Genomic DNA, 23,955 nt, shown 5'->3' with positions numbered 1-23,955 from the left:
TGGGCCCAGGTTGGGTTCTGATGCCCTCATTCCCCTGTTTCCAAGTTAGTTGGCTCTCAGCAAATGGGATGCTCTGGATTAAAAGCGGCCTGGACTTCCACATGCAGCATGTTTGGCGTTTGTCCATATGCTTAAGTATCTGTGGTCTAATGGGCTCTAACTTCTAGTGGCCTCTTTGGAGAAAAACCTGTGTGCATTCCAACCCTGCCAAAAGAGAGATCTGGACCACTTCTGACTCACCCTGAATTGGCTGCTTTTGACTGGGATTAGTGAACTTCAGATGCTGAAATCTGGAGATGAGTTGGGAAGCAGAGTGGATTGGAGATTTCTCGCCCAGGAAGAATATTTGCTAGGATCACCCAGCAACTGAAATCGGATAGGGAAACCTCTTTGGAGTCACTGGGTCCACTTGATTTGGGGTGTGCCTAATCTTTAATAAGAGCTAAGTCCCATGTGTATAACGGAGATGGCGCTGAGAACTCTCAAACTGCTGTCCTAAGATCTGTGGACCTGCTTCACTGCTTTAGCATGTAGCCTGGGGCTGCAGGCCAGCTCCAGGGCCTTGCTCTAGATTTGTTTCATCACAATGCTTGGGTTTCACACTGGGGATGATTTTACCGTAGTTTGACACTGAGATCAAGGACCACAGAGTTCCAGAATTGAAGCCCTTTTTTTGAAATAACACAAATAAAATGAAGGGCAAAACTATGAACGGCAAAAAGGGGAGGCTCCCTGTCTCTCATCATTCGTAAAATGCAATTGATGAAAAACAGTTTCTGGTAGGGGATAGAGGGGCAGGAGAGAGAGGCGGAGGCAAAATAATGGTCCGGGACATTAGAGTAGAAATGGCATGGATGTCACATAGTTCTCCCCTTTCCAGACAATAGAATAAATGGAATGAAAAATGGACTCTTTGTGAACAGGGAACATAACTACCAGATTTGTTTTATTGTTTCCTCCCAAGACTTAATATGGTGCTCTTCACAGAGTGAGTGTTCAACTGAACTTTGACTATTTTCTCTGCCCCTCTTTGTATGACCTTGGCTAGCGGATGAGCAGAAAGTCTGTGTTAAGCTGAAGATATCTAAGATGGCAGAGGATTTCAGGTTTCCCTACCCCATCTCCAAATAAGCACAGCCAGTGCTATGGCATGGTTAAATCTTCGACAATATCCTGTTCTAGCCTGAAACCTAAGCTCTGAGGAAAATTTGTTTGGCTTTTGATGTCACCCAAAGCTCAAGCAGGAAGAGGCCATCTGCTTATATAGATGGTTTGCTCATTTTAGCAATTAGACACAACAGGCAGTGCATTTCTGAATGATTATAGCAGTGTTGGACTGTGTGTCCTGAGGCACCAGGCCGAAGGCCAAATGTCTTAATTCCACTAAGAACGACAGGTCTGCTCCAGAAGTGCACTGACTTTTTGTGCCTTGTTGCTCTTATGAAAGCCAGTTGCTAAACAAAAGTGGAGGGCAGTGGGAGGGAGAGACTATTCAGGACATTTTCTGGGCACTAAAAGGCCTGGGTGGAACTGTGGTGGTAGCCAATCTGCACTGTCCAATTGTACCCTCTGATCTACAGCCATGTCACAATAACTTTTTACAAGTCTGGGTAGGAATTCCTGAAGTCCAGGAGGTTTTAAAATAAAAATAACATTAATATTTAAAGAGCCTCTTGTGGCTTGGTTTCCGTTCTGCTGTCTTCCCCCAAGTCCCCACACATAACTTGGGAGTTGCCAGTGTACCCATCACTTCAATTCAGAAAGAGAAAAACCTTCTTTAGTTGGAGTAGTGGCTTATAGTGTTAAATTTCCATAAGTACTGAGTTTAAAAATCAGCATTTTTTCCAAGAGCTGCTGCTCAGCTGTCGATTAAAAGCCTTGTTCTATTTTGTGTCTTTACGTCAGATCTATGTTTCACAAGGTTTTTGAATGACAGCTCAGGAATGGTAAATTTCTCCTCTCATATCATTATTAAAAACCCATTACAATGTGCTTTAGCTTAAGGGCTACACCCATGCTTTACAGTTAAAATACACTAAGTGCAACCTGGCATTAACTTTAGTTCAAGAAAATCTGGCTTTTATGAATGGATTCAATCTCTTCTGTGGATGTATACATCTTATATAATGAATAGTGATTTCTGGACTAAAATCCTGGAGAAAGATTCCCCCCCGCCCCCCCCCGCCCCAACCCCCGTTAAGAAACTTGACTCTTTTGAAACAAAGCAAAAGCATTGCCACTCCATGTTGAGTAATGGAACTCAGATATGCCAAGAGATAGAGTGGATTTGGCGGCATGGGGTAAGAATTTTATGACTATTGTCCCTGGGCTTATAAAAGACAGGGTAAGTACCTGCACGCCAGAGAGGAAGGTATCACTATAGTCCTCTCTTCAGGTGTGTGAAGAAAGGAACAGAGTTCTGTGAGTAGCCTGCCCCACAGCTACATAGAAATGTGCTGTAGAATCAATCCAGGAGCCAAGAAGCAGGATGAAGGAAGGCTCTGTCTAAGGGACAAATAAAAAGGGCAGACTAGCCCCTAACAAAACTTCTCACCCGATGGAAACTTCACCCGTTACTCTGCCTTTCCTCTAGAGGATGAGCACTGAATGGTAATGCAGAGTTATGGGAAGAGAGGGGAGCACTCCAGGGTAACATGGAAGGGCAAGAGAGACTCAGGTGTTCAACAGTCCTGGGGAGGTTTGAAGACACGGCAGCTTTGGTACTGGCTTTGTATTTGCCCTTTGGCAAAATCAGACAGGAATCGGAGGTGGGTGGGAGGGAGAACTCTTAACTTGGTTTGGAATTGTCTTTGCCACAGATACCCAGAACCAAGAGCTGCACCATGTTCTGCAAACACCATTTTAGCCACAGTTTCCTTTCCTGAGTGGGTATGATTCTGTACACATATACTATGACAAAGGCAAAAAAGGAAGGGTAAGTTTTGTGACGTACTTCAGGAGAAGGCCAGTCCCTGGAGAGACCCTGCAGTGGAGTACTTGCTAGAGTCCACAAAAGACTGGTCTGATAATGGCGACAACGGGAATAAAAGAGGAGAAAAGAAAAAGGATGGTATTAGTAAACGGATATATTACTGTTGTATTTAACACTGAATCTGCACTTACAAAATGGCAGAATCTTGATTTAGCATTATCAGTGGAGTTAGAAAAGGGTGTTACCAACTGCTTTGGTTAGCACAAGGGAGGAGAGGACAGGGGAAAAAGTTTAACATTTATAGAAAGACACAGGAGATGAGGGGGATTCTACCAGGCAGGCTCGCCAAGATCCATTCCTTTCGGCCAGAGTTTAGGAAATTGTGTTCCTCTCGAGCACTAGGTATGTGTGCTCAGGGCTTTGGAGATCAGACTGAGGCAGGCTGGGCAAAAACAAAAAGAACTGGTGGCATTTACCTTGCAGGCTGTTGCCATTGGTGCTGGTGCAGGTAGGAGGAGGAGAAGTCTGTGGTCTCACTACAGGAGCAAATGCACTCTTCTGTTTCACTGCTGAGACCATGTTGGCTGGTGAGAAGGAGAAGATCCCCGAGGAACTGCTGCAGTTCGAGGGGAGGCTTGTGGAGGAGGCCATGGTTGGACTTGATGGCACAACTACAAAAGGAAAAACAAATTGCTTAATCTAGAAGCAAGAGGCGAGTGGAAGGACCAAAAAGGTCACTATTTGGGAGTTCCCCAAGATAGCAGTGCCCTAGTTACTTATTGCTTTCTGCTAATAATAATGGTGTTGAACACTTACTAGGTACCAAAGACTGTGATTGACAGCTGGAGAGTAGTCAAGGTAATAAAATCAGATTACCACACTCAGTTTGAACAACACCGCAAATTGCCACTTTGTCCAGAATGAAAAATTCTAAGGCATTAGGCATTTCTATGTTGTATGTACTTCATTTTACCTTTGACTGCTAGAGGGCCTCTACTGGGCTATTGATTCTGGAATAGGAGGAGGAGAAGGGGAAGTAAAAGCAGTTATTATGCATCTGTATGCAGAACACTGCAATAAATGCTGGGGAAAAAATATATAGGTGAGAATGAGACATGATCCCTAGCCCTGTAAGAGATTGCAATCAAAGCAGAGTAAATACATCCTTACAAAGCTTATTGACAGAATTGCATATGTCTTAATGGCTGCCCAAATACAAATTCAGAATCAAAGCTTCCCTCTTAGGATAGACCATCAGCATTGTAACTGCTGCACTGCACTCTCAAGAGCTTAATACTGTACTTCACACAAAATTCTCAAAAATACTATTGATTTATTGATTGATTACATGTTCCTGAGCACCCAGTTCCATGCTCTCCAACCAGTCAGAACTCAATCAATGCGGTTGCTGCTCAAAAATGCTGTTAATGGTGAGGAAGATTGCATGGAGATTGCATCTGTCGGAGGCAATTTTCTTAATTTGGAATGGGGAGCAAGAAGGTGAGCCCTGAAAGTAGTAATATGAGACAACAAAACATCTGGGAACCTTAGCAGAGCTGTAAGATCTTAACTGTAGAAATTGCTCAAATGTTAAAAATGAATCTCTGGCTGTGCATTGATGGCAACGATGGTTAGGTGGACCAGATGCTCAGGTGATTTGAGATCTCTAGTATTGCTTTAATCCTTTGACATCAGTTACTGCTGTCTTATTTAGATCAGGAAGTGCATCTCTGTGGTTCCCATATCCAAGTTGGTTTGTTCTCTGCTGGGGGAATGACTCCCTTCTCTAGCTCTTTTCTGAAGCACTAAAATCATGAACAACAGGGCAGTAGAATGGGGTTTGAAAGAGAAAAGCATGTGAGGCATTTTATCATTGGTTTGGATGGCCTGAGGTCCTAAATTGCCATCCTAGATCGAACTGGGGCCACCAGTGCAAAACAATATGGTCTTAAGAATTTTTCTAAATTATTTTTTAAACTATACTTTTCCTCTAATGAGGGCAATGTTTTTATACATCTCTTAGGATCTGTAAATGTAAAAACTACAGTCAATAATAACACCTATTTAAATTGCAAAACACCTGCACAGGAGGGCTGATTTTTTTTTAATGTACTTGGGTTTGAAATCCTGCTGTTTCAGTGTGGAAGGCAATTAATCTCTTTGGCATATACTGGCCATCATGTATATTTTGAAGAGGAGAGCTTTGGGTTTGGGGGAGTAAGATATAGTCACGTAGTTCGCTTATTATAATACTATTATTGACTGTAAGCTGCCAGAGAAGGAAAAAATATTCACAAGTAGAATATTTCACTTTTTTAATCTTGTTTGGAGTTTTTAGACATGAATGGTTTATGAATAATTAAACACTGTAGAGGAAAAATTCAAATCAGTTGGGCTTTGTGCTATTTTATTTGCATATATGCAGATAAAAATCATCCTACTTGAGTACTTATTTGAGAATCTGATACCATATTTGTGAACACTGAGGAAATCAATTAATGGAAATTAAATGTTCAAAGTTTCACAGTCTGACAGATACAATCTTAGACTGAAATCACTTGGTATCTGAAGTAGTTGTTAAGGCAGAGCAATCAAAGCACCTAAATTGAATTGCTACTATACAGCAATTAGTTTATTGATTTAATTAAGAATGCCACCTTTTAATTTTCAGGTCATGATTGAAACATTTTCTGATTGAATTGATTAGGCATCAGAGAAAGAATAGATAAACTAGAGACAATATTTTGAAGGATCAAAATCAAAATGAATAATAAGGACTCTGGAGAAAATTGTGAAATAGGAATATATTCAGATTTCTGTGGTATTTTAAATGTTGTTTTCTAAATATTTCTGGGCCATCATATACATTTGATTTAAAAATTTTAAGGTCTGTGACCACAGTAGTAAAGAAGTCACTTGGGCAGAGAAGAACTTTAGAGGAAATGATTATTCCATAGGCATTGAAGCAGCCACTTAATAAGCAGCTAATAAGCCCGAAGTGTCAATGTTTTGGTGTCAATATGTTTTTTGGCTTTTTAATACAGTGTTCATTCCAGGATTATGTCTGCATGCCCACCCTTGGTCACTTGACAATTTTACCCATAGAAAGCATTGTAATAAAAGTACAAACTGGTTAAGAGTGATCTCATATGCTCAAAACTTTATTACTAAATTCAGGAGAATTTTCAATACTGTCAGGGATAATCCTGGAATTGTATCAAAAAACTAATGGAATATAGAGTCGACCTTCTCCCACAGATGTGATGTTTACAGATAAGCTGAAAGGACTGATGTGATCACTGGAGACAGTCTATCAACATTAACTTTTGAGCACCTCCTGTGTAAGAAAGTACAACAGAATTAGAAAACATGGTCTCTTCCCCAATGGGCAATGAAATGTGCCTCTCCATGTGAAGAATGGGAAAGACAGCTTGTCTGTAAAAGTGTTCCAACAGTAAGTGCTTTGGAGAGGATTGCAACATACAAGTTCTATCTTGAATTTCTCAAAGAGAAACTAAATATCGAGTGGACAACCAATTGATTCGTTCTAAATGAAAATGTGCAACAATACAGAACAATACTACTTACTGGCATAGGGGGAATTGGCAGCAGATCCATTTAGGAAGGTTGGAGAACCGCCTAAATTTGACATTCCAGCATTCCCATATCCATTCATGCTTGTTGTGACGGAATTGTAGTTGGTCTGTTGTGGGGTGGTGCTTGGCACGTACCCATGAGGTGATACACTGCTTGAGTTGCGCGTAAAACCTGTTGAAGGGAGAAAGGAGGCATATGTTCAGGCAAACCTAGTTTTCTTAAGGTTTTCCCCTTTGGAGTGTGTATGGCCTAGATCTTGGAAATGTAGGAAATATATGGGTCTGTCTAACATATTAGTTTGTCAAAGGAAAATACTCAAAAAGGATATACATGCAGTCAAAAGGCTCTCTCATAACATGGAAAATAATTGATGCAACTCTTCCCAGCAGAATCTCATTGCTGGTTTTTCACTCTACCATCCTTATTTCATTAAGCTGAATGTCTATATTGGTAATGCATCCTTTAATTGCCATTGTATCTCCACCAAATGGTGGTAGAAACTGAAAGATAAATTCTAAAAGGGAACCTGACACAATAAAGCACATAATCTCTCAAATGAAAATGCATTCTAACTGAAAACAATATTTTATGCTTCAAAAACAGAAAGAAAATCATTTCCTGACCCTGATTGGTGGCCTGTGAGGCTTCTGAGACATTCACTGCCAGTTGCCCACTAAATGAATTAACTCCCATCATTCCTGCATGGACAGAAGTGTTAGCAAGTGCAGGGAGCTGGTTGTGATTACGAGGAACGCTGTACAGTGCCTCTGCAATGTCTGCTGCTCTCTTCAGGATTATTTCCTGAAAAATAAAAGAATTTAAAGTGACTTCCCTGGGTTAGCACTGCAGTTTCCCTCCCCCACCCTTTAAGGCATACAGGCTTGACTATTTCCTTTCAGAGACATGACTTGCCCTCCTAACCCTGAGAGAAAACTTGCCCTCCTATGTTATCTTAATCATGTTCCTTTCCCACCTGACAATTTTCCAACGGCCACAACCATAAAAGAAGAGAGATGCTCATTAACAAAAGGAAGCAGTGTTGGCCTGCCATCAACCCCAACAATGAGCATTCCCTTTCTGCCTCCAACCATGTCCATGCTTCCTTGCATAACCTAAACACTGTTAGGTAGTTTATGTGGGGCAAGAGCCAGCCCCTGCCCAACACACTTGGCATAAATGTGTTCACGGATATTGGAAAAGGGCTGCAAAGATGGTGACTAATGAAAAGTGACTGCTTGTCTCTACTAAGGTTAAGGGCAGGAAATTGCCCATTGTGGATGACTCCTGGAAGGTCTTGTGCTAGTCCCAGGAGACCTTACCCCTATCTAGTCTATCATTTCTTCACTTTCTAGATCTCAAATACTGAAGCAAAGCACATGAAAAGAGTATTAATGCTGTTTCTTTTCAAGATGAAAATATAGTTTGGAAAGAAGAGGTCAGATAAGTTTCCCAAATATTGCTCTATTTCATTAATTCAGAATGGGATGCATTTATCATCAGATACCTACTTCATCATCAAACACATTATGAAAGCCCTATAAATTCTAAGACTGTTTTCAAATATGTTTGGAAATAAGAATAGGTAAAATAAAACCAAGCAGAAATCAATCCAATCCTTCAATTATGAAGCATTTTAAGAAAGTTTTCAAATAAATTCAGTCTTGTGCATTAAGGAAATAATTTGCCAAGAGGATAGAGAACACTAGATCAGTCCTGTACCTTTTTTTGCCTGTTGAAACTATGTAAGCTTATACATTTGTTATTTTTTGAGGCTTTCTTACCGTACTAATGAACAAATATTCTCCCACCTAGACTTATCTTGGTATATAGCCAAATATTTTTAAATCACTTACCTGATTATTATGTGGCATACCATACAGTGCTTCCACCAAGTCAGCAGCTCTTTTAAGTATCACTTCCTGCCAAAAGAAAAAAAAAAAGACAGGTTTGTTCCTCTGAGTGAAATAGATGAAATACCAAAGAGACCATTAATATCCTATCTGGTCTTATTCCATTTAAAAGCAACCACATTGAGAAACCCTGAATCATATTAAATCAGAAGTTTATCCTGTTCACATACATGCTTAATCAAGTCAAAAGGTGAGAGTCATTGGTGCTCCAAGATAAAATACATCATTCAATTGTCTGCCTTCTGCACTATAAAGCACTCATACATTTATTGTAGAATACAATTTGAGGTCATTTACTGCATTACTCCAATCAATTTCATTCAGTGCACGTTACGAATCCCTAAAATGTGTTTATTTTGTACTTAATTGCTTATTCCAGGAAACACGACCTTAACAGGCAGGTTATATTCATGGGATTTCCAATCAATCTTAGGCTGCTGGAAATATGTAGCATGAAACATCTTTTGTTTATCTCCCTTATAAATCAGAACTATCATATCCATGTTCTATAGCAAATCCCCATAACAATGGATGGACATTCTTTGGAAAAATGCGTTATCTGTAATTCCCTTCATAACAACTTTCAGGTCTCATTCTGAATCTTTTATAACATCTTGAGTTTATTTATTGCTTTGATACTTGATCTACTCATTTATTTCCAACGTAGTTGTGTTTCTCATTGCATATATAGCATTTGTTTAGCCCTTACTATGTGTCAGCACTGTTTTATAAGTGCAGGTTCAAGTTAGATCAGAGACAGTCCCAGTCCCACATGGAGCTCACAGTCTAAGTGATCTCCATATATATTAAGAAAACATTATTTTTTTGCATTTTCTCTCTTGTTTTGGCCTAGAATTAGTCATTGTGACATCTGGGTAGAACTACTTTATTTTTATTCTGTAATAAAATCAAAATGAGAGAACTGGAACAGGCAGCATCACAGCTTGAACTGGGATCAATCGCATTCCTCATATTTTCTAAATATGCTATAAATTTGTATTGACCCTTGAAGCTAACTACAGCAATTCTCTACTGTGAAAAAGATGTTTACCTACCCAAGAATACAAAGATCCAAAGACGTAAAATGATCTTTTAATGTGCTTTACAACAAAAAATGTTCTGGGTTTATAGCATGTGTAAAATCAAAAAGTTTTAACTTTAAATATTTTATACAATAGGCATTTTAAAACCGAAAGAGTAGTGATGTTCAATTTTCATATACTGCAGACTCTGATCAGAAATAGAGATATAATTGCATTCATTTTGCTGTCACCATAGCCTCTTCAAAAATCCTCGAGCAACTCTTAAAATGACAAGCTTTTAGATATATATTAGCATTTTTTTCAATTTTAAATTCCCCATAATATGAGACAAAATAGTTGTCATACTAGTGTAACTACTTATGACATATATAATGTCCTAAATTCAAAAATGAGATGGGGTTTTTTTGAACTTCCAAAAACATTTACGCTTTGCCTCAAGATGCTGAACACACCTCTGTAAAACACTGTAGTTATTTTTCCACACATGAGGTGAAATGCATTATATAATTTGAACCATTTTTTTTTTTTTTTGGAAAAGGTAGATTGCCTTTTTGTGTTTGACCACAGGAGTGAATAATTTACTATGGTATAGACAGACTGAATGCTATATACCTATGAAATTACTCTGTATCTGTAACAAATACCAGTCTAATTTGACTCAACTTCATAGTTTGAGTTTTCAAACGATGGAAGCCTTCTGTTGCTCAAAACACTGAAACTCCCTTTCCATTCAAGTCATACCTCACCCTCAGCTCATTGAAAAGCACAGTCTATGTCCCAAACCCCTTCAAGGATCCTAAATCTCTTACAGAAAACCACATCATGAAATGCTACCGTGGTCATTTTTGAGTGACTCTTCAGGGGAAATATTAACTTTTGGATTTTAGGGTGTTTAAGTCAGTTTCCTATTCCCCTAAATTATTCTGGTGATATTCGTTTTGTCTGCAAATAGAAAGGAGAGAGGAGCCTCCAAGTCCTCTAGGAGTTAGCGCAATGGGCCAAGGCATGGGGCTCTCATCGAGGCCACCAGAAAATTGCTCTCACCTCCATGTCATTATGCTCCCCGTGAACTAGCCCCCGAGCGTGTTTGTGTTCGGGATCTAATATATTGCCTTTCAATCAGAGCTGAGAGCCACTGAACACACAGACAGAACATGACGAGCGGGTCAGGAAAGCAATAAAGATTTTACAGAGCTGTCCAAGGTGCTAAATTTACTCAATAATGGGTTTGGCACCATGGTGTTAACCTCTCATTTACTACCAGTTTGAGAGACTAAATTGAAGTGGCTGACTTCATTTACCTGGAAATGTATATTTTATGACATTATGTAAGTCGATTGAAAGGGCACTGCAGTTTTCGCAATTTAAAGGCTAAGGCATGTTTAAGAGGAAACTTGAATATTTATTGTATATTGCGCTGAAAGTATATAGAATGTTAAAATATATTGATTAAATTTGTAAAAGGTATTATAAAGATGACAGGTAATATAAAAGATACATGCCTCTTAAAATCAAATTGATACTGTGTATTACCACTGCAATGGCCACAAGTGTAATTTTTTTGTAGTTTTATATGGTAATTTGAAAAAATCTGTAATTGCACACTGGAAGAATGATTAAGCCCAAGATACTAAAGAGGAAATCTTTCAGAAGAAGAGGACTGGGTGTCTCATACAATCTTTTGATTCTGAAATTATTCGTAACCCCCTCTTCCGAGTAGCTACAGGGCATAATAAAATATCATTCTATGCAAATATGCAGTTTCATTATTTAAAAAAAAATAAAGATAACTAAAAGCTAATATCTAATTTGGCATTTACTTGTTTATAAAAGTATCCCTTTCTTATAATAAGATTAAACTGTTTCCATAATTCAGTTCAAAGTACATAAGTAGAGATTAGATTTTGTTAAAATAATCCTTTCCCTGGCTGTAAGTAAAAAAAAATCAACATTTCCCCTTTTAGTCGAAGAGGAAAATTGTAATGCTGTACATCAAATATTGAAGTGATCCAGAGTGAGCCAAAGCTCATACCCCATCTACATGTTCAGCCACAATCAATCTCTGCACATAGTAAGCGCTCAATAAATACGATTGATTGATTGATTGATTGGTATTTATTGAGCACTTACTATATGCAGAACACTGCACTAAGCACGTGGGAATGTACAATACAATTAAGTTGGTAGAGTTGATCCCTGCTCACAAGGAGCTTACAATCTTCAGTAATGACCTTGCTCATGTCTTTTCCTGCCTATTGAAAATAAACATACATTAACCCAATTTACAGAAAAAATCATTCTATTTATCTTTTTGAAAATGCCTCTACTACATGCAAACCTTGTACTGTGATTTGGGCTCATTTCATTTTACAGGATAAATATATAAAGCTGAGCACTTGCTAAAACTTAATTTTAATGGTATGGTCAATAAATGACCATTACTTCTGATCTTTTAGCAAATGCAGAGCAGAGAAATATGATCATTCTTTGAGAGCCTTTTACATTACTTTTCTTTTTCTATCCTTGATGCTGATTTTTTTTAGAATATAAAGTACTTTCATTTCTAGAACTCACTTAATACCCCAATAGTTATACATAGAACATCATGGGTACTAATCCCAGCTCTGCCACTTGTCTGCTGTTTGACCTAGGCAAGTCACTTCACTTCTCTGTGCCTCAGTTACCTCATCTGTAAAATGGGGGTTGAGACTTTGAGCACCATGTAGGTCAGGGACTGTCCCAAACCTATTTGCTTGTGTCCACCCCAGAACTTAGCACAGTACCTGATACACAGTAAGCACTTAAATACCAGAATTATTATACTATACTATTATTATTACATACCACTAAAATGGAAGGAACCATAAACACTATATAGAGATTAGCTGGGGAGGTAAGCTATTTCCCCTCCATGCAATACACAGTCCAGACAGCCTCCAGGAAAATTTTGTGGTAGCCCAAGATGGTCCATAATCCAAGTAGCAAGGTTAAATAACTTTCTTTTTAACCTGGTATTCAGAACCAACGTTACGGTGACTACTATATTTGCAACATGATCAATTATTGATGCAGTTGCAGAGAGTGAAATTTTCTTGTTGCTTGTGCTGTTAACTCTTGGTCCATTTGACCTCAGGAAAAAAATCCAATATGTAAATTATCTAGGATCAGATTTGATCATCATGACTACAGTTTATGCCACCTTTTGATGAATAAGGCTCCCAACTTTTGCTGACCCGGACCTGCATTTAATTTTGTGATTAGTATAATGAATCATGCTTGGTGAAAGCAGCATCACTATTTTCAGATTCTTAGTGAAATGAGGTTGTTCCATGCTATATGTCAGCCATGTACTGACTGTGCTCTTAGGACCATTGACAGATTCATATATTGGCTCTCAAAAGGCTATTGCTCTACCAAAACTCTGACACTGTACTTCTTTGCGGATTACAAATTCTGATTAAAAGCATCCATCTTCTTCAAAAAGGGTTCTCAAAGATGGTACTGGTCAGAATTGCCTCATTCCCCAAACTGACATTTGGTTTTATTAATAATAATAATTTCTACTTAGTTTTATATTGATCCAATGTACAGATAATGAGTTTATATAACTAGGACAGTTCACCCCAATACAAGTTGAAGCCCATGTTGCCTGAAATTATAACAGTCGAGCTAGCAAGTCAATGTTTTCTCTTGATTAACTATTATTCACTGTCTGTAATAGTCCGGACAACAACAAAAGTCATTCTCCTACCTGGGGTGTGTTCAAACCAACTTGTTTTGAAAAAATAACTTTATCCCCATTATAAGCATTTTATATTATCACATAAAAATAACAGTAATAGTAATAATAATAATTGTGGTGATAATAATAATAATGATAGCATTTGTTAAGCGCTTACTATGTGCAGAGCACTGTTCTAAGCGCTGGGGGGGATACAAGGTGATCATGTGGGGCTCACAGTCTTAATCCCCATTTTACAGATGAGGTAACTGAGGCTCAGAGAAGTTAAGTGACTTGCCCAAGGTCACACAGCAGACATGTGGCAGAGTCGGGATTCACACCCATGACCTCTGACTCCAAAGCCTTTCCACTGAGCCATGAGCACTTACTATGTGCCTCGTTCTGTACTAAGCACTGGAGTGGATACAAGGAAATTGGGTCAGACACAGTCCCTGTCCCACATGGGGCTCACAGTCTTGATCCCCAATTTATAGATGCGGTAACAGGCACAGAGAAGTGAAGAAACTTGCCCAAGTTCACATAGCAAACAAGTGGAGGAGCAGGGATCAGAACCCAGGTCCTTTTGACTCCGAGGCCCATGCTTTATTCACTAGGCCAATCTGTTTCTCATACAGTTTTACAAAAATCATCGTTCTTGAGCAAAGATGGAGGAACTACGGGGAAACAAAATTGCTTTCAGTGGGAATTTAAAAAAAAATGGGAGGGAGAGCAAATTAAAGAGGGAAATATGGACATAGGAATTTTTCTTTTCAGGAACACTAGGAAATGGAATTATCGTACCTCTGTCATTGGAGAAGGTGATATGCAACCAAGACGACAGACAGGAGAGTCAACATTAAGGCTAAGGAAAAGGTCAGTGAGTTACCACCAGTATGCTTTTCCGGTTCCCCTCTAAGGTCTTAGAACTACTATTATTATTACTGATGGATACTGCCTCCTTCCCCTCTCAGGGTTGCACCTGCAGAGTTTCCAGTACTCTACCATTCTCGACTACGAAAGAGAGAGTCAAGCAGAGGCCATATCCATTCCGTTCCTAGCTTGGCTAATGGCTAGCGAGTGGAAGACAATCTCCCCTGTTATGTGCAGCAAGAGAGTTGGAGAGAGTTGAGGGCACAGATTCAGGTTTACTGCGTGGAAGGAGGCAATGGTAAACCACTTCTGTAGTTTTTCCAAGAAAACTCTATGGATATACTACCAGAACGACTGCAGATGGAGGTAGGGCGTTCTGGGAGAGATGTGTCCATGATGTCACTATGGGTTGGAGATGACTCGACAGCATTAGACAAGACTGCCTGCAGTGCGGCTTAGTGGAAAGAGCATGGGTTTGGGACTCAGAGGATGTGGGTTCTAATCCTGGCTCGACCACTTGTCTGCTGTGTGACCTTGGATGTGCCACATAACTTCTCTATGCCTCAGTTACCTCATCTGCAAAATGGGGATTTAAACTGTGAACCCCACGTGGGGCAACCTGCTTACCTTGTATTTACCACAGTGCTTGGAAAATAGTAAGCACTTGAGAAACACCATAATCATTATTATTATTCCCTGCCTTTGCCCTTCCCAAGCTCCTTCTCAGTTTCCATCAGCCATAGAGAAATAGAAAGAAAGAAAGAATAGAAAGAATCTTGTCTCCACGTTTTTCATCAATCACAATGTTGTAGGGTGCCACTGGTAAAGGACTCTTACTCAAGATGGAAGTTATCAAGACCAATAAAAGAAAACATAGCTTCACATAGCAGGTGGTAGGCATATTGAATTCATTACCACAGGAAGTTGTTCAGGGTGAAAATATTGACAGATTCAAGATGGGTTTGGATATATTCATGGATGAGAGTTCCATAATGAGTCACAGGAGATGTATCAGGGATATAGAGGAAAAAGTTAAGGACATTAGATTGTACATCCCTAAACATTAGACTGGATGTCAAGGAGGGCAACCATCATGTGGTTATTCTAAACAATCTGTTGCTGGAGTTAAAGACCAAATACTACACTGGGAGGAGCATTGTTTGACCCGGTAATAACATTCCTTAAATCCTTCTGATGAGACTTTATATGAAAGCTAAGGCACTGCCTTAGACCAGATTTTGGGTTGATCTTGATTTTGCCAACAGAATTCCACTTCTGAAAACATAACATATATTAGAGACTCAAGTTAAATTTATTTAACCTCTAATGTACCCTGAGTAGCTGAGAAGGAGTTAATGGTAAATAGATGTAGGCTGACATTTTTTTGGATTTATTTATGAGGCTGCATTGGGGCATCTTGCTTATCTTTATGCCTGAGTTTACTTGTTGTCATTACTTTCTTCCTGTTTTTTTGGTTAAACCAATTTGAAGTGACACCAAGGTTTGTCAATAACTATATTCTATTCCAGGGAAGGAGATGTGAAGTGGTCTGTTTGGCCCTTTGACCTTTCTGGTCTTCACCTATTTCTGCCCCTACTCTTTACCTGGACTTGCCAAAAGCAGGGGAAAGGGTAATAAAAAGTCAGGTCTCTGACCTTTTGGGCAGAAGGAGTTGCTCTCTGAGCTTTCATCAACAGAAAGATGTACGTATTTGATCCTGGAAGCAGCATGGTGCAGTGGATACAGCATGTGCCTGGGGGTCAGAAGGTCATGGGTTCTAATCCCGGCTCTACCACTTGTCAGCTGTTTGACTGTGGGCAAGTCACTTCACTTCTCTGGACCTCAGTTACCTCATCTGTAAAATGGGGATTGAGATATGAGCCCCACGTGGGGCAGGGACTGTGTCCAACCCGATCTGTTTTATCCACCCCAGTGCTTAGTACAGTGCCTGGCACACAGTTAAGCGCTTAACAAATACCATAATTATTATTAATTCTCTAAGTGAATTTTGAGCCCTGCCTAAGTTTGAAATGATTTTTTGAGGAGATTTTTGTATTCTTGACTTCCATTTCATTTCTTTCTTCATAAGTGCTTGAGAGGCACCTTAGGAGTGCTTCCTCAGGTTGTTAAGGAGGTTAAAATGTATACACTCTCTCTCCTACCTCACCTTTACTTTTCCCCAGGGTCAGTGATAATGTGTGGCAGAACACCTTAGTGTGGAAACTTCCCACTTAAAAGGTATGTTTGTGTTCAAAGAGGGACTTGGGAGAAGGAAGGAAGAAAAACAAAACAAAACAATGTTGTTAAGCTTCCGATTTGTACAAGAATTCCCTAATTCGCAGTATGCCGAGCGCACAGACCTTGCAAAATAGTGCTCATCTGAAGTGTTATATTTCCAAATCAGGCTTAAAACATTACTCAAGCATAACCTCTACATTCAGTGCAGTCACTTTCATTTTATCACCGACATAAGAATGTTTCTCTTGAAGGAGGCACTCAACTCAGGACCACTTCAGACTAAATGAAAAGGATGAGCATAGATTAGGTGTAGGAGACAGTAAAATGTTAACGGTGGAACAATTATATTTTATCTCTCTGAATGCAAAACGCTTTAGTGTTCCATGTAGTCTTCCCTCAGTTCGTGGGAAGACTGCCATAGTGGTGCCATGCTATGCCATGGTGTCATGCCATAGTGGTTTCCATCACCTCGCCCCCCTCCTACCTCACCTCCCTTCTCTCCTTCTACAGACCTACCCACACACTCCACTCTTCTGCTGCTAACCTCCTCTCTGTGCCTCGTTCTCACCTATCCCACCATCGACCCCCTGGCCCACATCCTACCTCTGGCCTGGAATGCCCTCCCTCTGCACATCCAATCAAACTAACTCTCTTCCTCCCTTCAAAGTCCTTCTGAGAGCTCACCTCCTTCAGGAGGCCTTCCCAGACTTAGCCCCCCTTTTTCCTCTCCTTCTCCTCCTCCCCATGGCCCCCCCTCCTTCTGCCCTATCCCCTTCCCCTCCCCAAAGCACTTGTATATATTTGTATACGTTTATTACTCTATTTTATTAATGACGTGTATATAGCTATAAATCTATTTATTCTGATGGTATTGACACCTGTCTACTTGTTTTGTTGTCTGTCTCCCCCTTCTAGACTGTGAGCCCATTGTTGGGTAGGGACCGTCTCTATATGTTGCCAATTTGTACTTCCCAAGTGCTTAGTACAGTGCTCTGCACACAGTAAGTGCTCAATAAATATGATTGAATGAATGAATGAATACACCTCTTTCCTATTCATTCCCTTATAAAAACAACTCACCATAATCTTAAAATCTGCAGGAAGAGAGGCCAGTCTACCAAGATGAAGGCAAAGGAAGAACTGAAATTTCTCCATTTATTTTTATGAGCTGTTTTGAGATTACTATCCTTCCATCACCTATTAGTAGATCGATCAATTCTGAACATGAATCAGTACTAACACCTAGTGAAAGTAGAAGCAGGTTTAGCCTGGTTTACAAAGACATCATGAGATTATTTGTATCAGACTTTGAGCAGGTAGTAAGATAAAGTAGTTCTATCAGCATAAGACATACTAACTTACGTGACTGACTTTTACAATGGAAAGAAAAGGCTGTTCTCAAACAGCTGTTATTGCCTCAATGGAAAAAAAAAATCAATGAAAGTAAAATGAACAAGAGATTTTGTCTAAGTTGCAGTTAATACTGCTGAAGAGCTATGGATATTAAAAGGTCAACAAATAAATTAGTCCAAGTGTTATGAAACGAATGATTTGGCTTATAATTTTATTGAGTGAAAATTGTTCACTGCCTATTAGACCAGGTAATTTTTATCCATGGTGCCTCAATTACTGTTCCGTAAGCAATAATATAGTTGTAAGAGCTGTTAGTTCGATCGAGTGACCTCTGAGAAGCTGGCTGGGACAGCTGACTTTACTATGATGGATCACCGAGCTTGATCTCCAAGTGGTGCCAAGCCTTCCCTTTCTGTGAGGAGATTCTCATAAAAGAAACATTACTGCTTCATCATTTTACCAAAACACTCCAGTTTTCAAGTGTCAGCAGTTAGGTCTACACCCTGAAACTAGGTATTCTTGAGAAGTTGTTATACTGGAATTGTTTTCTTTTTCCAGGAATCTTTCCTAAATGGGATCATGGTGGCATGGAAAAGGGAACAGGCAAGTCCCTTCTTTGGAAGTCTTGGAGACCTAAAGGCTCCTTACTTCTTAGCCTCCTTGTCTCCATCTGTAATGGCACTTGGCTTGAGGCTTGTGCTATCTTAGGCCTAAGGCTGTGAACTTTGGTTAAGGGTCATTTACCCTTTCTCCATGCTTCATTTTCTTCATCTCTCCAATTGGGGTGGTAGAACTTTTATTTCCTTGAGTAGTGCATTGAACTAATGTGTGAAGAATACACAGGACTCATCCACCAGGGATCTCAGTTCCTTTCAATTCTCAACTAAAAGAGATACATCAACCATGAATGTCCAATTCGGCATAGTGGTATACATCTCATGTTAAACAGCAAGAGTCCCTCTCAACCAGACTTTACATATTAAAATTGCCCTTCACTTTAGAAAACAACTTATACCACTGCTCAGCAAAATATTTGCTCGCATTTTGTCTAGTTCTTTTTTCTTATTATTCCATGTAACTGTGCTGTGGGAAGCCACCTAATTTTGCACTACGAAAACATGGGAAACACTAATTCTGGTTTGTAAAATCATAGCTGTTTTCAAATTGGATTTTCCACATGTGTGTGTTTTGTTGTTTAGATCTATACTACCTGCTATCTGCCTATGTTCCCCAAAATAAAACATTCAAAGAAAAAGGGAATAATGGCTTAAAGCTCGGGAAGAAGGGCAGCATGTCTGGAGAGGTGTTAGCCATTGGACAGTTTTTGATACATCGAGTTCCTAACCAGAGCAATTGGACCTATGTCCACTAGTCAACCAAAGTATTATGCAACTGTTACTGATATTTTTATCCTCATTGATATTTATGTGAATCCCAGATTCCTGATAGTCTTTGCTTAAAGACTTAAGCATAATTAGATGACATTGTATACAAATGATTTGTGTTTATTTCACCACTGTTATACACTTATGATAGATCCTGAAACAGAAATGATCTTTTAGGAGGGTGATTTTCTGTCTCATTCCACCAATGAACAAGAGTGCTGTGAGATTACAGTCTGAATTTCAATTTTGCAAGTGTACAGTTGAGTGGAATAATATTTGGCACAATGCAGTGTACAACTGAGCTACTAAATGGCTGATTTACTAAATTATTATTAGATGAGCCCTTGCTGTTCCAAATGAAAGTGCAGTCACTGTCTTCCTTCATGGTGTGTTCAAATTGTTCTGTGTTTAAATATTCAGCATGAGGCTAATGTGAACTGATGAACTGAGACTATAAACATTCACTTTCAATACAGATAGAGAGACAGAGATGCAACATATCATGTGGCCTGTGGAGGTGAAAATGATTTATATTTAAGGATGTTGCTGCCTACTTCCATTACTTTAAGGTACTCTTAATTAGCATGGTGTTTGAATGAGTAATTCAGGCAAGCAGAAAAAAAGCGGCTCCATGGTTAGGGAGGCTTTGGAATGCCAATGAAGTAGACACTGCTGCCTGACTTTCTCCAAGCACCACATGAGCTCACATTTGCGGCAATCCTCCCTCCTGCCCCCACAATTATTTTATTATAACGACTGTTATTTGTGGGTGGTAAGGCAGATAACTGAGATCATAACTTTATCCTAAGGTTTGAGGGATTATCCAGCTCCTCTCACACTGAGGCTTCGTGCAGCTTTATAAGTGGCCCCCTAACTATTACTACCACCACACACACACACAAACACACACACACACATGCAACAACTACAACAATTTCTATACCGCCACCTGCTGGAACTGACAGTAACCCTTTGTCATTCTTAAGGAGCGAGCACTCCCTTACAGAGGACAGTTACACCAAGTATTTAAAATACTGTGATCTAAGGCACTTACAGTAGATTAGAATTTTTTATTGGTACTGTGTTGCCATAACAACATAAAGACAGCAGATGACTTAAGCTAAGCTTGCAAAGCAAAAGGCTGCTCATCTGGCAGTTAAAATGAATACAGTTCACTTCACAAGTTCCCCATATGGACTCTTAGTGTATGGTAATGAGGATACCATATGGTGAGAGAAAATGCACAGAGAACAATTGTATTCTACAGGATGAATAGGCTGAATAGGAAGTTATGAGAAAACATGGGTGAGATTTTTGTGTGCTCACTAGCTGAAGGTTTGGGTTTTTTTTTCCAGAGTTTCTATCCTTAATCCATTCCTTAATACGTACATGCATAAAAATGACAAACATATTGCAAATTTTGCAATATCATTCATCATAAACTGTCAACAGTGTTTGCAAATCAGCCTAGTAAGATCTTTTAAATGTGTTATTCCTAAAGGCAACAGTACTAAGTTTTTAGACAAAGTGCAGGGAAATTTAAGCACTTCTGACAAGTGGAAACATTAACAGTAATCATTTTAAAAACACTTGCATCTTTGCCTGCTTGTTTAGCTATAAATAATGATGGAATGTATAAAAGTGCCAAAGTAAAAAAAAAATTTCCTAAAGGGTAAAAATATTTTGAAGCACAGATTCATGGTATTATTAATCTATATGGGAATGTATAGACAAGGGTATCTTCCCCCAGTTATTACTACCCAGATCCTAAACCTGGTAAGACAGCTTGCTAAAGGCTGCAAAGTCAATTTTGTACTACACATGCTTCATAAAAGATGAATATAAATGCATTAGTTAGACACGGTGAGCTAAATTAGAAGGTCAGGCAGGGCTGGGAGGGCTGAAAAATCACACAACCAATGACTGTAATTACTCTTTTTTTAAGTCTATTAAGTGGTGTTGTTCTATCAAGGCTCAGGGGTATAGGACATGAAGTACAAGATAAAGTAATGTGTATTTATTACTCCCACAGGATCAATTTACTAGATATTTTCAGCTCCATAAAGCAAAATACACAAATGCAGCCTTTGTTACTTTCCTCAAACTGTATTATTTTCTTTCAAAGAGTGACTGTTCCTCAAAAGAAACATTTTTATCTCACTAAGGCCTTCCCTACCATCATTTCATTGTTGAATTGGGAAAGATCATGGGAAACAAGAAATATCAGGTAAAATTCCATATCTCTGACATGACCTCAGCCCTACAGGAGCTTACAATCTAGTGGGGCAGACCACCACTAAATTCGTTTACAGATAGGAAGGAAGAAAGTGGATATTCATATGAGTGCTTTAGTAAGAGGATACAGATAAGAGTTCTACAGGGGGTTTTGAATACACAAAGTGATGGGTGCTAGTTAAGCAGATGAAATAGGGGAAAGGACATTAATTGGGGAAAACCTACAGGAGACATAATCTTGAAGAGTTTAGGGGATGGTTATAGATGTGGTCAACTAGACATGAAGAATGAGAAAACTTCAGGTAGAAGGAATGGTGTCAGGATAAAAGTGGGAGAGAGAAAAGCAAAGCACAATGAATATATTAGCTTGGAAGGAGACCAAGAGTGCAAGCTGGAATTTAGAAGGAGAAAAGAGTTGACAGCCCCTTCAAACTAATGGTCCTGATGAATGCAGAGAGGAATGAGTAACTACTGAACACTTTTGAAGCTTGGAAAAATGTGTGTAAAACAATGTTTTAGGAAAATAATTCTGGCACCAGAGTTAAGTATGGATGGAAAGGGAAGAAACGGGTGGCAGGGGGAACATTAAGGAGGCTGATGCAGTAATCAAACCAGAATATGATATCGTGTTAGACCAGCATGGTGGCCATGTTGATAGATAAGAATGGTCTTCTGGAAATGTTGTGGAGGAAAAACTGGTATGTTTTGACAGAATGAATACGGGCATTGAAAGGCAGGGTTAGTTAGGAATGAGGAAGTGGGGAAAGTTAGACATGTTAGAAAGCTGTAGACTGTAAGTTCCTTGTGAGTAGGGATCACATTTACCACCTCTGTTGTATTGTACCTTCCCAATAATAATAATAATGGCATTTATCACATGCTTACTATGTGCAAAGCACTGTTCTAAGCTCAGTAGAGGGCTATGCTCAGAATAAATGCTTAATAAATATCATTGGTGAGAAAAAAGAATGAATATTTAGAGAGAATGTTAGGGTGTATTATTATATTGAAGATGGGTGTTAAGGTAGAAAATTACCAGTGTTCCTCCAAGCTTACAGTTTTTAGCACTATTGGAAATAGAATTTTGGGATGGAAGAGCCAGGGGTCTGATGCAATTCATCATTTCAAAAGGAAATTTATCTGGTCCTTAGATCAACCCTTTATGTGGATGAACATTATATCCATTTCCAAAAGCAAGTATTTGATAAAGCAGTTAAAGTATGTCTCACAAAAGCAATTCAGGTCACCTACTAGGGTCACAATCAGAGTTCTCTGAAAAGCAAAGGGAAGTTCATTTTCAACTCCCAGAAATGAAAAATGGAGCAAAGCAATTAACTGCATTAATCTCCTAATGTACTAATGGATTTTTAATTCTTGTTCCACCCTCCTTCTCCCATTCATTTATCTATCCTTGGGCTGTCTTTCCACCTTAAGCGCTAAAGTAGGAGGCCAACACCCTTATTCAAATTGTCCAGTGAGCCCAGTTGTAATCCTCCATAATTTTAATGACAATGTATAGATTGGACAGTGGGCTTCTTAGGGAACACAAATTCAATCTATCCTGGATTATGACTCCGAACCAAGTGAAAGATGTTGGGGAATTGAACCATTAGTGCTTCATATGCAGAAAGAGACATGTGCCAGGCTCTGCTGCTGATAGCCTCTGTGAACAGCATCTTAATTAATTTTAAACTTGAGATCCAACCTTCAGCTCTCAGAGTTTTAATTGCAAAAAAACTGTTTATCTCCTCCCCTCTCCTCCCTTCAGTTTGAAAGTAAGAAAATCCACTCCACAGCCATGCCATCACTCATTGATTCATCACACCTTGAACAGTAGACTTGATTACTTTCCATTGAGCTTTGACACAAAAGAGGCTATTTAGTGTTAGAAGATTATGTCCCTGATTTTGGGATCTTTTAAACATCATAATGAATATTATAATTTACACCATCTGTACCCAGGAGTTCTAATTCCAAACGCTGGATAACCCAGATAAGTCAACTTGAAAAGATCTTAAATCTTATGAGCTACTCTTTCCTCTTATGCACAATCTCAAAATTCTCATTAGCTTCAATAGGAAAGTTGCTTGCAAAATCCCCAGGGTGGGGTTTAACTAAATCTAAATTTAAAACCTTTGCTCTAGCTTCAATTCTCAAAGCAATTGCCAATTCTGCTATATATATATATATATATATATATATATATATATATATATATATATATATATATATATATATAATGTGTGTAGGGCTCTCCCAAAATGGTAATTAGAAGTTATCGCAGTTTGCCCGAGTACAAACGTAAAGCAGTGCCACTAACATTGGTTCTTACCATTGGGCAGATATAGAAGCAGGTAGATTACCATATAAAAGAAACATCTTATTTTAGTTTTCCCCTTAATCAAAGCCCCAGGAGCTATATTTCTCTCAGACAGAAATCAAGACATTCTCCCATTGCACATGACATGTCTGGGCTACGGGAAAGATGCTATTAGTTTAATTGCATAGAGAATGAGAGATGAGTCGGTGAGAGGAGGTCATGTAGGATGGTATGCCTTTTAGAAGAAAAGTTGTGAATAAATTTTGACATGTCAAGCAATTCCTTCCTCAGGTAAAATGCTTTCAAAGAGTCCTACAAAAGTGAGTAGTAAATACACTGTGAGCAATGGGA

The 23,955-nt window shown here is 39.0% G+C and overlaps 1 protein-coding gene across 3 annotated transcripts in view; it reads right to left on the bottom strand.

The window, feature by feature from the left end:
* EBF1 (EBF transcription factor 1) overlaps nt 1-23,955 on the bottom strand; it is a 367,600-nt gene that overhangs the window by 5,775 nt on the left and 337,870 nt on the right. For all 3 annotated transcript variants that reach the window (XM_038772540.1, XM_038772541.1, XM_038772542.1), the window contains exons 12-15: nt 8,383-8,448; nt 7,153-7,330; nt 6,521-6,700; nt 3,409-3,603 (exon numbers count right to left, since the gene is read on the bottom strand). In XM_038772540.1, the coding sequence (XP_038628468.1) occupies nt 3,409-3,603; nt 6,521-6,700; nt 7,153-7,330; nt 8,383-8,448 (619 nt within the window). The remainder of the gene's footprint in view (nt 1-3,408; nt 3,604-6,520; nt 6,701-7,152; nt 7,331-8,382; nt 8,449-23,955) is intronic.

This window comes from Tachyglossus aculeatus, chromosome X1 (genome assembly GCF_015852505.1).
Source record: "Tachyglossus aculeatus isolate mTacAcu1 chromosome X1, mTacAcu1.pri, whole genome shotgun sequence".
Classification (NCBI taxonomy): Eukaryota; Metazoa; Chordata; class Mammalia; order Monotremata; family Tachyglossidae; genus Tachyglossus; species Tachyglossus aculeatus.
This window is presented reverse-complemented; position numbering and strand designations above follow the sequence as displayed.